Here is a 17807-nt window from a genome sequence, read left to right as displayed (position 1 = left end):
ACTTGTAATGGGACACAAAACATGGAGCTCCGAGCTGAATTCTTCTGGAAGCTGCTTGTAGTTCCAGTCTGCACCACACGGGGGCTCACTGAGGGAGAACCATCCATCCAGAGCTTCCTCACTGGAGAAGACCAGCAGAAACAGGGAAACTGGGGCTGCACGGTGGCGCGGTGGATAGCGCTCTTGCCTCACAGCAAGAAGGTCCTGGGTTCAAATACCGGCCGGGGCTCAGGGCCTAACTGTGGGTTCTCTCTCTCTCTGGGTACTCCGGCTTCCTCCCACAGTCCAAAAATATGCATGGTAGGTTAATTGGTCACCCTAAAATTGTCCCTAGGTATGAATGTGTGAGTGAATGGTTGTCTGTCTCTACATGTCAGCCCTGCGACAGACTGGCGGGTGTATCCCGCCTTTGCCCACAGCAGCTAGGATCGGCTCCAGCCACCCGCGACCCCGAAAGGGATAAAGCGGCAGAAAATGAATGAATGAACAACTGAAATAATGAGTTTCAGAATAATGGTCACACATGGCAGAACCCTAGAAACTGTTTAGGAAACACCCAAGCAGAACCATCACAGTGAGGAAGAATGTCCCAATAAAAAAAACACTGAACCTCAAAAGAGCTGAATCTAAAATCTGAACTAAAGGAAGAACGGTGAGGAAGCTGCGCTCCGAACATCTGCTGGAATAAAGTAGAGAGGACCGTCCATTCATATTGTCCCGTGAATTCATTATGTTTTATCTGAAGAAGTTGCACATCTCGTCATATTTTTAGGGAATAGTTGACACTTTATCCCCAATGAAAGCTGCAGGTTTGTGATTGGTCAGATTGGTCAGATGCTCCGCCCCTTTTGTGCACTGATCCGGTTCGGAAAAGCCTGGGTTGGTTTCTAAGTTGGTCCGTAGTACCGCTCATCAGAGTGAGACTGTCTGGGTTACTTGGCCTAGGTGATGGAGACAGATCACGTCTAAGACTACCTCACAGTCCAGGAGCCTGTGGTTGGATGGTTGTAGGTGTTGGGCAATTCTTCCATTGTGTTTGGATGGACATTGGATAATGGGTGGATGAATGCTGGATGATGGGTGGATGGGTCCTGGATAATGGTTGGATGATGGTTGAGTGAAGGCTGGATAAAGGGGGGGGGGGGGGGTGGAGTTGGATAATGGTTGGATCTGGGTTGATGTGATGGTTGAGTGAATGCTGGATAATGGTTGGATGTTGGAAGTGGGTTGGATGATGGTTGACTGGATGTTGGGTGGGTGGATGTTGACTGATGGTGTGATGGGTGGATGGATTTTTTAATGATCAGTGGATGAATGATGGGTGGACGAATGCTGATGGGTAGATGGATGTTGAATGATGAGTGGTTGGATGATGGGTGGATGGATGATGGGTGGAAGGCTGTTGGATAATGGCTGGATGTGGGTTGGATGATGGGTGGATTCATGCTGGATGATGGTTGAGGGGATGCTGGATGAAGAGGGGGTGGAGTTAGATAATGGTCTGATGTGGGTTGATGTGATGGATGAGTGAATCCTGGATAATGGATGTATGGCGGATGGATGTTGAATGATCAGTGGTTGGATGATGGGTGGATGGATGTTGGATAATGGTTGGATGAGGGTTGGATGATGGGTGGATGGATGCTGGATAATGGTTGGATGAGGGTTGGATGATGGGTGGATGGATGCTGGATAATGGTTGGATGAGGGTTGGATGATGGGTGGATTCATGCTGGATGATGGTTGAGGGGATGCTGGATGAAGAGGGGGTGGAGTTAGATAATGGTCGGATGTGGGTTGATGTGATGGATGAGTGAATCCTGGATAATGGATGTATGGCGGATGGATGTTGAATGATCAGTGGTTGGATGATGGGTGGATGGATGTTGGATAATGGTTGGATGAGGGCTGGATGATGGGTGGATGGATGCTGGATAATGGTTGGATGATGGGTGGATGGATGTTGGATAATGGTTGGATGAGGATTGGATGATGGGTGGATGGATGTTGGATAATGGTTGGATGAGGGTTGGATGATGGGTGGACGGATGCTGGATAATGGTTGGATGAGGGTTGGATGCTGGCTGGTTGGAGCTGCTTTGAATGAGGAATGACTGTTTTTTTTCCGCTCATTTCGAGCTTTTATTTTGAAGCGTGGCCGGAAGTGCGTAAGTGCGTGCGTGTGCCTTGACGGCCCCGGCGCTAAAGGAGCGTGCGCAGACGTCCCTCCGTCAGAAGCCGGGGTGTGATCGCTCCCGCACGGTGACTCGGGCCGGCAGAGCACCGCGCTGTCCCCGGCTCCTCTCGGGACTCAGGCCGGGCTGCAGCCACTCGGAGCGGGGAGCCGCGGAGCCGCGGAGCAGCTGGTGCGTAGAGCCGAGGGGGCGTGTGTGTGCCGGGCGGCGCGTGACACGGTGTGACAGTGTGTGACAGGTGTGTGTTTGTGTGTGACAGTATGTTGTCTGTTCTCCAGCGGCCCCTGCTTGAGCCGCGACCCCCTGTCCTGGCTTTGGGCTGATCCAGACCCCCTGTCCTCCTGGTTCTGAACTGATCCAGACCCCCTGTCCTCCTGGGACTGGACTGATCCAGACCCCCTGTCCTCCTGGTTCTGAACTGATCCAGACCCCCTGTCCTCCTGGCTCTGAACTGATCCAGACCCCCTGTCCTCCTGGTTCTGAACTGATCCAGACCCCCTGTCCTCCTGGCTCTGAACTGATCCAGACCCCCTGTCCTCCTCGGACTGAGCTGATCCAGACCCCCTGTCCTGGTTCTGAACTGATCCAGACCCCCTGTCCTGGCTCTGTGCTGATCCCGGCCCCCCTCCCGGAGCCATGGGTGGGAGCCTGGGCTGCCACCGCTCCATCCCCCGGGACCCGACGGACTTCAGCCGCGGCAAACGCAAATTCAGCGCCGCCTGCAACTTCGGCCACATCCTGGTGAACCAGGAGCGGCTCAACATCAACACGGCCACCGAGGAGGAGCTGATGACCCTGCCCGGGGTCAACCGCGCCGTGGCGCAGAACATCGTGGAGTACCGGGACTGCATCGGCGGCTTCCGGAAGGTGGAGGACCTGGCCCTGGTCAGCGGGATCGGCGCCACCAAGCTGGAGAGCATCAAGCTGGAGATCTGCGTGTCGAGCAGGACCGGCTCGTCGCAGCACTCGCCGTCCTCGGCGCGCCGGGACCCGGAGCAGCCGCCCTGCGCCGGCGTCAACATCAACACCGCCACGCCGGCGCTGCTGCTCAGCGTGCGGGGCATCACCGAGAAGATGGCCAAGAGCATCGTCCGCTACCGGGCGGAGCACGGCCCGTTCCGGAGCATCGAGGACCTGGTCCGGGTCCCCCACATCAACGGCTCGCTGCTGGACAGGATCCGCTTCCAGGTGTGCGTGGAGCGCTCCAGGGCGCCCTCCACCCGCTCGCACCCCAGCCCCACCTCCTTCAGCCTGCGCAGCGAGGACCTGGACCTCCCGCCGGGGGGGCCGGCGCTGGTCCCGTCGGCGCGGCCCGGCGTGGAACCCCCGCCCGGCCTGCGGGACGGCCGGCCGGTGGTGCGCCTGGCCACCTGGAGCCTGCAGGGCTGCTGCAGCGACAAGGCCCACAACCCGGGGGTCCGGGAGGTGGTCTGCATGAGCCTGCTGGAGCAGGAGTGAGTACACACACACACACACACACACACACACACACACACACACACACACACACACACACACACACACACCGTCCTCTGGAGGCCGGTTGGACGTCGACCTGCTGGACTGGGACTCCGCCGTGTGGTTCTGACCTGCTGGTCATTCACTTGGGGGTTATGTGGAGGACGGAGCGCCGCCGCTGCCACGTCACCCCCACCGGCTCCACCCGGTCCGGAGGCCCCTCTGGACCAGGTGGAGCCCCTCCGGACCAGGTGGAGCCCCTCCGGACAAGGAGGATCCCCTCCGGACCAGGAGGAGCCCCTCCGGACCAGGTGGAGCCCCTCCGGACCAGGTGGAGCCCCTCCGGACCAGGAGGATCTCCTCCGGACCAGGAGGATCTCCTCCGGACCAGGTGGAGCCCCTCTGGACCAGGAGGAGCCCCTCCGGACCAGGTGGAGCCCCTCCGGACCAGGAGGATCCCCTCCGGACCAGGAGGATCCCCTCCGGACCAGGAGGATCCCCTCCGGACCAGGTGGAGCCCCTCCGGACCAGGTGGAGCCCCTCCGGACCAGGTGGAGCCCCTCCGGACCAGGTGGAGCCCCTCCGGACCAGGTGGAGCCCCTCCGGACCAGGAGGAGCCCCTCCGGACCAGGTGGAGCCCCTCCGGACCAGGTGGAGCCCCTCCGGACCAGGTGGAGCCCCTCCGGACCAGGAGGAGCTGGGCTCCACGGCGGCTGGCTGACTTCAGAGTGACTGACGGAGGAAAAGCAGAGTGTGTCCAGAGAGACCGTCGTCTTTTCTTAGAGCCGTCTGACCCAGAGTGGCCCAGTTTGCAGAGAAAGCCTGACGCTCTGGTGTGTGTGAGGTGTGTGAGCAGAACCGGAGTGTGTGAGTGTGAAGAGCTGGAACCAGCTGGATGTGGGTCAGACCCAGAGAGGCCCACGTCTGACTCACTGCTGAGGAAGAGAGCAGAGAGCCCGGCTCTGATGGTCCAGACGCCGACAGCAGCTGGTTCCCATTTAGGTTGGAGCTTTGGAGATTTCAGGTGTCGGTTTGGTAGAGTTCAGGTGCCGGTTTGCTAGATTTGCGGTGTCGTTTAGTAGATTTGAGTTGTAGGTTTGGGGATTTCAGGTGTAGGTTTGGTAGATTTGAGGTGTAGTTTAGTAGAAATCAGGTGCTGGTTTGGGGAATTCAGCTGTAGTTTGGAGATTTCAGGTGTAGGTTTGTGGATTTCAGTTGTTTGGCGGGTTTCAGATGTAGTTTGGGTGTAGTTTGGTGTATTTCAGGTGAAGTTTGGTGGATTTCAGATCTAGTTTGGTGGATTGTGCGCGTAGTTTGGTGAACTGCAGGTGTTCTTTGGGAATTTAGGGTGTACGTTGGTGGATTTTGGGTTTCGGGTGTAGTTTGGTGGATTTCGGGTGTAGTTTGGTGGATTTCGGGTTTCGGGTGTAGTTTGGTGGATTTCGGCTGTACTTTGGGGATCCTCTCTGGGTTTCAGGACGTGACGATGACATGCCGTCACTTTGGTCTGAAGTCCTCAGATTAGTTGAAGACTGCGTGAGATAAGTTTCACTTCATGTTCTGTTTCTTCTTCACGTCGGTAAACGGTTGCCGTGCTGACTGAGGGTGAAAATCCATGCTGTGGAAGTGACCTCTGAGCAAACAAACACTGGTGGCGGTGTTGTAATAGTCTGGGGAACCTGTGTCAGCAGACGACTGCAGCAGGAGGAAAAGCAGCTGCTGAAGACTGGTGAGGCTGGAGGGCTTTCAGGGAAACGGGATCTGTTCTCCACACGGAGCCGAGCTGAAACCTGTACCGAGAAAACAGCTGAGCAGAGGTCAAAGGTCAGAATGGAGCAGAGACGGCGTCCCAGCCAACAGCAGGAGCCACTGTCGCATCACCTGCAGGGGGGTGTGCGTGTGTGTGTTTCCTGATGGTTTCAAGAGCTGTGACGGCTCGCTCCCACTGAGCCTCACAGCAGGGGGGAAACCCGGTTCGATTCCTGCTGCCACTTTTCCAATTACAGTTGTGTGTTAATGTTGCCCATCAAGCTTCAGCCACCACACCCAGAGCAAACCCGGCCGTGAAGCTCAAACATCACGAGTGTGTGTGTGTGAGTGTGTGTACTGTACACTGATCACAGGATCACACACTTCCTGGTTTTCCTCCAGGCGGCTGCAGCTTCTCCAGGTCAATGAACTGCAGTTTACTAAAGGTCAGAGTGAGCTGCTCATGTTCCAGCGCTCAACTCTCCTTCACCCACTGCTGCTCTTGTCCTGTTCGGAAGCCAGGCGCTAATTAGCTAGCGACAGTGCTACGCTACGTTAGCGTCGCAATAAAAGCACTGCTGGACGGATGTGAGGATGTGAAACGCTGGCGGGTTTTTCAGTGATCAGCGACGCCGCTGCGGTTACCACAGCAAACAGGAAGTAGGAATGTTCCTCCCGCTGCTGTGTCTGATTGTCCCGACTTGTTTCACGTCTGTTGTCACGGCGACGCTGATGTCCGACTGTTCCGCTGTGGTAGCGCCGCCGGTTTTCTGTCCGTCACCGTGACACGGCTGAAGTTCAGGTGGTGGTGGGGGGGAAGGGGGGAGGTTGGGGGGGGGGGGGGGGGGGGGGCTGTTTGCTCTGAAAACACTCTCTGGACTGTGTGTGAAGGTCGGTGTGTGTGTGTGTGCATTGCATAACATGAAGCAGTGTTAGCCATGCTAACGCTAACTGTGGAAACACCTAGCGGATCGTTTCTCCCTGCAGGAACACCTCAGTCCAACATCTGCATGGAGTCAGGACAACATCTGTCCAGTGGCATGACAACACACACACACACACACACACACACACACACACACACACACACACACACACACACACACTAGAACCCCATGGCGAACCCTGAAGCTGAGTCACTGTGGTGCAACACAAGAAATAGAATCTGGTGGTAATCCTTGACCTGGTTCACCTTTGACCCCTGGCCCACTAATCTGAAAGCGTCCACACAGAAAATCTGCTTACATAACTGCAGCTGAGCTCAATTCCAGACACACACTGACTGACCGGGCCACACACACACACACACACACACACACACACACACACACACACACACACACACCCTGAGCGTGTTGAAGGGAGTCCCCCACAGCGTGAAGCTGACAGTCCAACACTTCAGGACTTCGTCTCAACATTTCACACTCGCAGAACCCTCTCCCTGTCCTCCTGTCCTCCAGTCCTCCTGTCCTCCTGTCCTCCAGTCCTCCAGTCCTCCAGTCCTCCTGTCCTCCGGTCCTCCGGTCCTCCTGTCCTCCTGTCCTCCAGTCCTCCAGTCCTCCAGTCCTCCAGTCCTCCAGTCCTCCAGTCCTCCTGTCCTCCAGTCCTCCAGTCCTTCTGTCCTCCTGTCCTCCTGTCCTCCTGTCTACAGACAGTGTGTATCAGTGGAGTGATGTGGTCCTGCTGAGTCCTGCTCTGCAGCCGGACCCGGGGGCCGGACCCGGGGGCCGGACCCGGACTGCGGCCGAGTGCGGTTCTGCTCCGGGGCCTCCAGACCGAGGCCTCCTCTGCTGCTGCAGTCTGCTGGCCGGACTCATAAATCCAGAGCAGCAGCAGAGCAGCGAGGACGCTCCTCCCCCAGAGCCAGACCCTCAGATTGATCACCGCTTGCCGAGCGAATGCTGGGCCGAGAGTCGTCTCTGAAGGAAGCGGTCAGTCTCCATGGCTGCACTGTCGGGGCGCGGCAACAACAGAACAACACAGAGCAGCAGCATGGTCCATCTTATTCAAGTCAAGTTGGAAAAATGTTTTCTTAGTGTCTGAAGGTTTGAAATCCGTTAGTTGGGACTTTTCCCAGAATGCCTTGTTTCTGTTCGTAGTCAGATTGTCATGATACAAAGTAAACTAATGCATTTCTGATCAGAATCAGAGATGTCCCGATACCGATTCCGATACGTTTACTGTCGGTGTCAGCCCATACCGAGAACCGATCCGATACCAGTTTGTTATAAAATAATGCCATGCCTCGCCTGCAGGACTGTCACATGATCATCACGGTGGTGAGGCCGGCTCAGGTTAAACCCTCTAACATGAATCAATACAGCAAATTCAAGGCATTTCTTTTTAAATAGAACAGTGTAAAAAACAGCAGTGCAAATGCAACTGAACTAAATCAATCTCGGAATATTAACTTTCAGTAACTTTAAAGTGCCACCATTTTTTTAAATTATCAGGAAATTTAAATAGAACAATACAAAATAGTACTGCAGCGACAACTTCAATAAATCTAGGAATATATGTTGTTGCATTTTTAAGTGCAGACACAATATTGTAAAATGAAGGCATTTAGATGAAACAGTATAAATAACAGTAGTGCAACAGTAAATTAATAAAATTATCTATTTTTTAATTAAACTGCAAACATAACAGAAAATTGAAAAAAGAGCATTTAAATAGAGCAGTAAAGAAATAGTTCAACAGCAACTTTAAAGATTTCTTTCCAAACCGTGATGGTCCAAAACCTACCTGTAAAGTTACATTCAAAAAATAAAAATCCAAAGAGCAGAAGCTGCACGGTAAACAAAAAAATATGCTTCTTTGACGGCGCTGTGCGTCTGTCACGCGATCCGTTCTTCCTCGTTGGTAAAAACAGCAGCTGCAGCTCAGCGGCACCGTTTCAGATCAGCCATGAACTGTGTCAGAGCGAACAGCCAGCAGATGGCGGTAGTGCAACCAAGCTACCGTGAAACATCACAGAAGAAGAAGTGTCAGCGCTGACGGAGCTGACCAGTAAATACATGACTACTTTAATGAATGACGCGGTATCGGATCGCTGCCTGGACTCCAGGACTCGCCGATACCGATGCCAACATTTTCAGCAGTATTGGCGCAATTCCGATACTGGTATCTGAATCGGAACAACTCTAAACAGAATTTATTGATGAAAGTAACAGTGAAATGTTATAAAGCAAACTTTAATGCAAGACCAGACAAAAAAGAAATTAGACGTCAGTGTCGAGAGAAAGAGCACTGTGATCTGAGAAAACTGCCCGTGTTGATTTGTTGCGTAATGTTGTTACCATGGTAACATTATCACATGTTCACCTCCTTCATTTGGGTCAGTCGGTCGGTGATTTACACGTTTCACGATGACGTTGAATTGAAAAGGTTTCGCTGTGTTTCTGTTCACAGCATCAAGCTAGTGGCGGTTCAGGACCTGCTGGACCCCGAGGCTCTGGACAAGGTAAGGTGGACCCGGTCTCACTGTCCCACTGGGGAGACATTCGGAATATTCAGAATAGACATGCTAGAAAAGACACGTTTGATGGTCCAGATTAAAGCCTCGTATCTGAAGGCGTCATCTGAAACGCAGAGTGTGCTGTGGGCGGTGGATGAATCCGGGGTGGAGGTGTTTCACAGCCGCAGTGCCTGATGCTCCGCCTCCACACTCGTGTGTTCCTGGCGCTCTGTGCAGCAGGAAGTAGGTCAGCTCAGTTTCCTCTGAACACCCACATGAAGACGGCCCGTCGCCTCCACCTGAAGCCGGGCTTCTCCTGTAGCGTCCTCTCAGCTGTTCAAGAGAGAAACCCCCGCTGTGACACAAGTTTTCTTCCAGCATCGGCATCTTGAAGTTAGTCTTAAAACTACATCGCTCTGTGTTACAATGAATAAACCTGAACTGTCATTTGATTAAATGCAAAAAGACATTAAAACATTTAAACTGTTTGGATTAAAATAATTAGTCATTTAAAAGTACAAAAAATGTGATTTCTCATTTCCTGTTGACACGATGCAGAGACAACAGTTACTATGGCGACTGTTCCTGTTGGCACAGTGCAGGGAGCATGGTTGCCATGGTGATGGTTCCGGTTGACACAGTGCAGGGAGGACGGTTGCCATGGTGATGGTTCCGGTTGACACAGTGCAGAGGGAAGTTGCCACAGTACAGAGGATATGAGAGTAGTTGCCATGGTCACAGTGCTCACTGACAGAGTACAGTGAGGAGGATTTGGGGGCTGTTGCCATGGTAATGATCTCTGCTGACACAACATGAAGAGGAGGATGTGAGAACTGTTGACATTTGCGCAGAGAGGAGGTGTAACAACAGTTTTTTCTAGTAACGACTCCTGTTGACATGTTACATAGAGGAGGATGAGAGGATGGTTGCCATGGTAACGCTTCCTGTCCCGAATGTGGAGAATGGGCCGAGGATCAACTCACAACCACAATTTTGTGTGGCTATGAAGTGTCAGGAGGGCACGGAGGGGGAGGGGGGGTGTCAGACATGTTTACAATCGTCTGTGTGTTTCAGCTGTTCTGTGTTTCAGACGTTCTGTTTCAGCTGTTCTGTCAGAGATTAAGCGGTCTGTGTGTTTCAGTTCTGTGCAGAGTTGAACCAGCCGTCTCTGTCCAGCGTTCGGACGTGGAAGCGTCCTCGAGGACTCTGGAAGAGCGCCGTGTCCGAGAACCTCAGCGGGCAGTCCAACAAGGTCAGATCCAGAACCCCAGAACCAGCAGGGCCTGCAGACCCCCAACGCCTGAGGTCTGAGCAGATCATTAGACCGTGGGGGGTCCGATAAACTACACCTCCATTGGGGGTGTGTCTGAGTCAGCAGTTTCCATGGCAACACAGTGAACAATGTTATTCTGAACAAACACGCTGTAATGTAAAAAACCGGTAGCTGTTAGAGACTCAGTGATGTCGTGAGGGGCTTCTTCATGTCTGCCAGTCTCCTCCACACTGCCCCCTCATGGCTCTATGTGGAACTGCACATCTGCACAGTCATGAAAAGAGTTCAGTAACAGCAGCACTTTTGTAAAGGAGACTACGTGAAATCATCAATGTCATTTAACACTGTTGATCGTTACCCACAATCCTCTGCGCCTAGGGAGCCAGCTACTTGGGCTTCCTGTGGGATGCCTCAGCGGGCATCGACCTGAAGGACGCCGCCGTCCTGGAGGCTCCGGTTACCAACGGCAACGGCAGCGCCGCGGCGCCGCGGCTGTACCGAGCCCACTTCATGGTGAGTCCGGAGCCCGGCTGACCGGTCCGGGTCCTCAGAACGCTCTCAGGCCCAGACCTGGACCTCAGCCACCCAGTGTCAGGTGGTTTATTTCACCTTTTCCGGTGGATGGATGGATGATTGTACAGATGTGAGTTGCAGTCCAGGTATCTCAGTAGATGGGAATATTCTGGACTGACAGCAGGTGTCTGTTGGCCTCTCCTCTGACCTCTGACCCCCCCCTCCCACCTCCTCGTCGTCTTCTGTCCAGGTGGGCTCTCATGAGCTGACCGTGGTGAACGTCCACATGCGGGCTGCAGCCTCACTGGGAGAGTCCAACGGGAGAAGCCACTGCGAAGAGGGCGGGGGCCAGCGCCTCGGCCCCTCCATCCAGGACACCCTAAGAGGTGAGGCCGGACCGGCCGGTCCACAGAACCGGGGCTGTAACGGTCCCGCCGGGTTTCATCTCCACACTGTGGCTTCCAGGGGAGAAGGACCTGGTGGTCCTGGGGGTCTTCGGCTGCCCCCCTCAGAGCTCTGAGCTGGATGTGTTGAGGAAGGAGAAGCTGAGCGCCCTGCTGCCGTCGTCCCACTTCACCAACATCAGCACCCGCTGCCCCCAGGGCAGCTGCAGCCTGGACAACATCTGGATCAGCCGCTCGCTCAAGAAGAGCTACTCAGGTCGGTTCCACAGCCCCCCACAGTGACTCTACTGCCCCCCATAGTGACTCTACTGCCCCCATAGTGACTCTACTGCCCCCATAGTGACTCTACTGCCCCCCACAGTGACTCTACTGCCCCCCATAGTGACTCTACTGCCCCCCACAGTGACTCTACTGCCCCCATAGTGACTCTACTGCCCCCCATACTGCCCCCCATAGTGACTCTACTGCCCCCCATAGTGACTCTACTGCCCCCATAGTGACTCGACTGCCCCCATAGTGACTCTACTGCCCCCCACAGTGACTCTACTGCCCCCCATAGTGACTCTACTGCCCCCCATAGTGACTCTACTGCCCCCCACAGTGACTCTACTGCCCCCATAGTGACTCTACTGCCCCCATAGTGACTCTACTGCCCCCCATAGTGACTCTACTGGCCCCCCATAGTGACTCTACTGCCCCCCATAGTGACTCTACTGCCCCCCACAGTGACTCTACTGCCCCCCATAGTGACTCTACTGCCCCCCACAGTGACTCTACTGCCCCCCATAGTGACTCTACTGCCCCCCCATAGTGACTCTACTGCCCCATAGTGACTCTACTTGCCCCCCATAGTGACTCTACTGCCCCCCATAGTGACTCTACTGCCCCCCATAGTGACTCTACTGCCCCCCCATAGTGACTCTACTGCCCCCCATAGTGACTCTACTGCCCCCCACTAGTGACTCTACTGCCCCCCCACTAGTGACTCTACTGCCCCCACAGTGACTCTACTGCCCCCCATAGTGACTCTACTGCCCCCCACAGTGACTCTACTGCCCCCATAGTGACTCTACTGCCCCCCACAGTGACTCTACTGCCCCCATAGTGACTCTACTGCCCCCATAGTGACTCTACTGCCCCCCACAGTGACTCTACTGCCCCCCATAGTGACTCTACTGCCCCCCACAGTGACTCTACTGCCCCCCATAGTGACTCTACTGCCCCCCCATAGTGACTCTACTGCCCCCATAGTGACTCTACTGCCCCCCCATAGTGACTCTACTGCCCCCCATAGTGACTCTACTGCCCCCATAGTGACTCTACTGCCCCCACAGTGACTCTACTGCCCCCCATAGTGACTCTACTGCCCCCCCATAGTGACTCTACTGCCCCCCATAGTGACTCTACTGCCCCCCCATAGTGACTCTACTGCCCCCCATAGTGACTCTACTGCCCCCCACAGTGACTCTACTGCCCCCCCATAGTGACTCTACTGCCCCCCACAGTGACTCTACTGCCCCCCACAGTGACTCTACTGCCCCCCATAGTGACTCTACTGCCCCCATAGTGACTCTACTGCCCCCATAGTGACTCTACTGCCCCCCACAGTGACTCTACTGCCCCCATAGTGACTCTACTGCCCCCATAGTGACTCTACTGCCCCCATAGTGACTCTACTGCCCCCCACAGTGACTCTACTGCCCCCCATAGTGACTCTACTGCCCCCCACAGTGACTCTACTGCCCCCATAGTGACTCTACTGCCCCCCATAGTGACTCTACTGCCCCCATAGTGACTCTACTGCCCCCCATAGTGACTCTACTGCCCCCCATAGTGACTCTACTGCCCCCATAGTGACTCTACTGCCCCCACAGTGACTCTACTGCCCCCCATAGTGACTCTACTGCCCCCCACAGTGACTCTACTGCCCCCCATAGTGACTCTACTGCCCCCATAGTGACTCTACTGCCCCCATAGTGACTCTACTGCCCCCCACAGTGACTCTACTGCCCCCCATAGTGACTCTACTGCCCCCACAGTGACTCTACTGCCCCATAGTGACTCTACTGCCCCCATAGTGACTCTACTGCCCCATAGTGACTCTACTGCCCCCCATAGTGACTCTACTGCCCCCCATAGTGACTCTACTGCCCCCATAGTGACTCTACTGCCCCCACAGTGACTCTACTGCCCCCATAGTGACTCTACTGCCCCCCACAGTGACTCTACTGCCCCCCATAGTGACTCTACTGCCCCCCATAGTGACTCTACTGCCCCCCCATAGTGACTCTACTGCCCCCATAGTGACTCTACTGCCCCCCATAGTGACTCTACTGCCCCCATAGTGACTCTACTGCCCCCCACAGTGACTCTACTGCCCCCATAGTGACTCTACTGCCCCCCATAGTGACTCTACTGCCCCCACAGTGACTCTACTGCCCCCCATAGTGACTCTACTGCCCCCCACAGTGACTCTACTGCCCCCATAGTGACTCTACTGCCCCCACAGTGACTCTACTGCCCCCCATAGTGACTCTACTGCCCCCCATAGTGACTCTACTGCCCCCCCATAGTGACTCTACTGCCCCCCATAGTGACTCTACTGCCCCCATAGTGACTCTACTGCCCCCACAGTGACTCTACTGCCCCCATAGTGACTCTACTTGCCCCCCATAGTGACTCTACTGCCCCCCACAGTGACTCTACTGCCCCCATAGTGACTCTACTGCCCCCCATAGTGACTCTACTGCCCCCCATAGTGACTCTACTGCCCCCCACAGGGACTCTACTGCCCCCCATAGTGACTCTACTGCCCCCATAGTGACTCTACTGCCCCCATAGTGACTCTACTGCCCCACAGTGACTCTTACTGCCCCCATAGTGACTCTACTGCCCCCATGTGACTCTACTGCCCCCATAGTGACTCTACTGCCCCCCATAGTGACTCTACTGCCCCCCATAGTGACTCTACTGCCCCCCACAGTGACTCTACTGCCCCCATAGTGACTCTACTGCCCCCCATAGTGACTCTACTGCCCCCATAGTGACTTCACAGCCCCCCCATACTGAGCCTGTGAGGACTTTAGCCTCCTCCAGGATGTGTCTAACACTGCCCCCTCATGGCCACCAGTGGCACTGCAGCCTTTTGAGGCTCTTCACTGCACGTGGCTGATCTGGTTGAACCTCCTGCCCCCGTCACGCTGTCTCACCCCCCCTCCTGTGTCCAGGTCACTCGGCGGTGGTGCGGGAAGGCCTCACCAACCCCTGGATCCCTGACAACTGGTCGTGGGGCGGCGTGGTGTCGGACCACTGCCCGGTGCTCGCAGAGTTTTACACCGAGGCCTCCCCGAAGGAGCTGGGCCGGCCGGGCGTGGCGGCGGTGGACAGAGGAGACATCCTGCCCAAACACGAGCGGTGACAGAGCTGCGGGCCAGCGGGGGGCGCCGTGGAGGCGGAAGTGCCGGGATTATCGGCTCAGTTCAGTCAGCAAGCCATAAAAACTCCTCTGCAGAGGCTCTGGAGCACAGGGGGGCCAGCAGCGGGGTCGTGTGTGAGATAAAGAGACGCTGGTGTGTGTGTGTGTGTGCGTGTGTGTGTGTGTGTGTGTGAGAGAGATGGAGGGACTTTAGCAGGAAATCATATTTATAGGACGACAAATCGGAGTTTTTCAGTTCCGGGAGGTGAAGGACTCAGAACTCCATTTCAGGCTAGAAGACACTGACGCTTTGATGTGTCCTGTTGTTTTTTTCTTTTCGTCACATTTCTCTCATGTCCTCCAGCAGGGTTCCAGTCACTGGACTCTTCTCTTGTTTTTAGGAATTTTTTTAGTCATTTTTTTCTGGATTTCTGTGCTTCCATCATCACTGGGTGTTAAATATTCAGAGCAGGAAATCAGTGGAATGTGTCGATTGAGGAACCTCCAGATGGAGGGCGACTCATGATCAGCTGGCTTTTCTTTACGTTGATCCACAGAACATGGAAACGTCACTGATGCTGCTTCAGTCGATTAAAACACTTTTATCTGACGTCCTCACATGTTTCACTTTGTTTGCTCAAGAATCAACCTGAACAATCACCTTTATAAACCAACCAGACAGAATGACATTAAACTAAACCCCGTTGAGGCCTTATGCTGAGAACAGCCCACAGTCCTTTCCAAACTCTGGGAGGTCCAACATATGGCTCGCAGACCAGAAGCAGCCCACCACAATATCCAAAATCACAATTCTCTCCAGAAGACAGCAGAGGAAGGCAGTAAAGGTGCTGGTTCACATTTCCTGAACCTGCTTCCATCAGTCAGACAGAGCTCTGGAGCGACGGCGCCTCCTGCTGGACCACCATGTGCTGAAAGGGTCAGAAACCTGACGCTGAAAACACAACTCCAGTATGAAAGAATCACCTCCAAAGGATGACGACAGATGGAAGAATAAAAGGTTAGCAGCGCAAGAACAACAGATCACAACGAAATGCAGGCGAATGCTTGACGCTCCTGGAGTGAGTCGTCACTTTCTGCTGTGTCTCTAAACAGACACAGCTCTGATCACTCAGTGTCTCTCGAGTCTGGCAGAACCTCCTCAGTGTTCTCCCTTTAGGTTAGGTTTTACATTCAGTTCTTTTTGAACATTAATGACCACTAGCAAATTCCAGAGGAAGTAATAATAATAATAATAATAAATAATACATTTTATTTATAACGCACTTTACACTTGATTACAAGTCTCAGAGTGCTACAGACAAAAGAATGAGATAAATTACAATACATCAGTCAAAAAAAAAAAAAAAAAAAAAGATAAAAGATCACTGCCTAGCAGTAGGCTTTTCTAAAAAGATGGGTTTTGAGGTCTTTCTTAAAGGCTGCCACCGTCTGTGGGGCCCTGAGATGGTCTGGAAGAGCGTTCCACAGACGGGGAGCAGCAGCCTCAAAGACTCGGCCCCCCATGGTCTTGAGCTATGTCCTGGGGGGAGCAGACGGTGCTGCTGGCCTGACCGGGTCCAGGTGGAGGTGTGAGGTGTGAGATAAGTGGGGGCATCACCGTGGAGACAGTGGTGGGTGTGCAGGAGGATTTTGTGACCAGCTGCACTCAGCAGCTGTGTGTGTTGCCATGGAGACCAGCTGCACTCAGCAGCTGTGTGTGTTGCCATGGAGACCAGCTGCACTCAGCAGCTGTGTGTTGCCATGGAGACCAGCTGCACTCAGCAGCTGTGTGTTGCCATGGAGACCAGCTGCACTCAGCAGCCATGCCAGTGAATCAGCACTTCTTCATCCAGTTTGTGTGGTTGAGGAAATGTCACCTGGGTGAAATTCATTGATGAAATGTGACAGTCTTGTTGTACTGTAGTATATTCTGCTAAAGGAGAATTGTCACGGTTGTAAAAACTCCACTGTAAGCATATCTTTCATTATGTTCAGATATTTAAATTTAGGATGCATCATATAACTCCTGTATCATAAATATGAAAATCTAATAGTTTTTAGAAAAAGTGAAATACTTCACAGATTCTTGTTTATTTTCTGTAAATTCTTACGACAAATGACAACCTCCAAGAAAAAAAACTCCAATCCTCAAGACATCAAAAGATCACATATAAACAATAACAATCATGACCAGCAGATGGCGGTAATGCAACCAACGGAATGCAAGCTGCTGTAAAACATCACAGGAGGAGGAGGAGCGGAAGAAGAAGAAGAAGAAGAAGGACGCCGACGACCACCACCACCACCAGGCACTGAGGATGGTTGTAACCCAGACTGTCTGGCGTCGTCATTACTTATTAAATTTACCTTCTCGTCACAAATTAGTCTGAATAAAGGATCGTCAGCGAACAGTTTTCATTTAAGTTTTAGTTGACAAAATTAACACTGCTTGAGAACAAGTGAAGAACCATAAGAAGAGCCTCCTTCAGACAGGACTTTACGTCAAAAGATTGAATCTCTCCTGAAAACTCTCCCTCTCTTCTCCGCTCACATCCACCAACCAGGATCTTCATAGAATGAGGAGCTCATTTCCCAGGAGCTCCGATTGGTCGGAAGGCAGGGCTTCAATACTGGCTGTTCTCTGGTCCAGAACATAACCTGCTCCAGAGCTGGTCTCCGGTCCAGAACATAACCAGCTCCAGAGCTGGTCTCCGGTCCAGAACATAACCAGCTCCAGAGCTGGTCTCCGGTCCAGAACATAACCTGCTCCAGAGCCGGTCTCCGGTCCAGAACATAACCTGCTCCAGAGCTGGTCTCCGGTCCAGAACATAACCTGCTCCAGAGCTGGTCTCCGGTCCAGAACATAACCAGCTCCAGAGCTGGTCTCCGGTCCAGAACATAACCTGCTCCAGAGCTGGTCTCCGGTCCAGAACATAACCTGCTCCAGAGCTGGTCTCCGGTCCAGAACATAACCTGCTCCAGAGCTGGTCTCCGGTCCAGAACATAACCTGCTCCAGAGCCGGTCTCCGGTCCAGAACATAACCTGCTCCAGAGCTGGTCTCCGGTCCAGATTGATTGGTTCCCTCCTGCAGCAAGTTATCTTCAACTCAGTCCTTAAAGGCTGATTATTCATCTTTTTTAAATATTGATTTGATCATAGATTGACATGTAATAAATACAAAAATCTCAAAAACATACAACTAAAAAAGTGAATAAACTCATTCCTGGAAGTTTTTTCTTCATTTCCTCCATGTGATTCTCTGCTGTGTGCTCACATCCTGTAATAAAATTAGTTATGTGCAAAGAAGTTGACTTGAAAAGACTTTTTGTAATTTGTGTCCAA

At 53.5% G+C, this 17807-nt stretch overlaps 1 protein-coding gene across 1 annotated transcript; it reads left to right on the top strand.

Annotated features, from left to right (window-relative positions):
* Positions 1 to 2122: 2122 nt before the first annotated feature.
* Positions 2123 to 15074, top strand: eepd1 (endonuclease/exonuclease/phosphatase family domain containing 1). The gene is made up of 9 exons (XM_030120001.1): positions 2123 to 2366; positions 2474 to 2767; positions 2798 to 3649; positions 8814 to 8865; positions 10001 to 10111; positions 10511 to 10645; positions 10896 to 11031; positions 11111 to 11305; positions 14277 to 15074. Exons 3-9 carry the CDS (start codon positions 2832 to 2834, stop codon positions 14465 to 14467), a joined length of 1638 nt encoding a protein of 545 aa, XP_029975861.1. The 5' UTR covers positions 2123 to 2366; positions 2474 to 2767; positions 2798 to 2831; the 3' UTR covers positions 14468 to 15074.
* Positions 15075 to 17807: the final 2733 nt, after the last annotated feature.

This window comes from Salarias fasciatus, chromosome 22 (assembly GCF_902148845.1).
Source record: "Salarias fasciatus chromosome 22, fSalaFa1.1, whole genome shotgun sequence".
In the NCBI taxonomy this organism is placed as follows: Eukaryota; Metazoa; Chordata; class Actinopteri; order Blenniiformes; family Blenniidae; genus Salarias; species Salarias fasciatus.
The sequence above is the reverse complement of the archived record's forward strand: the minus strand, read 5'-3'. Positions and strand labels throughout refer to the sequence as shown.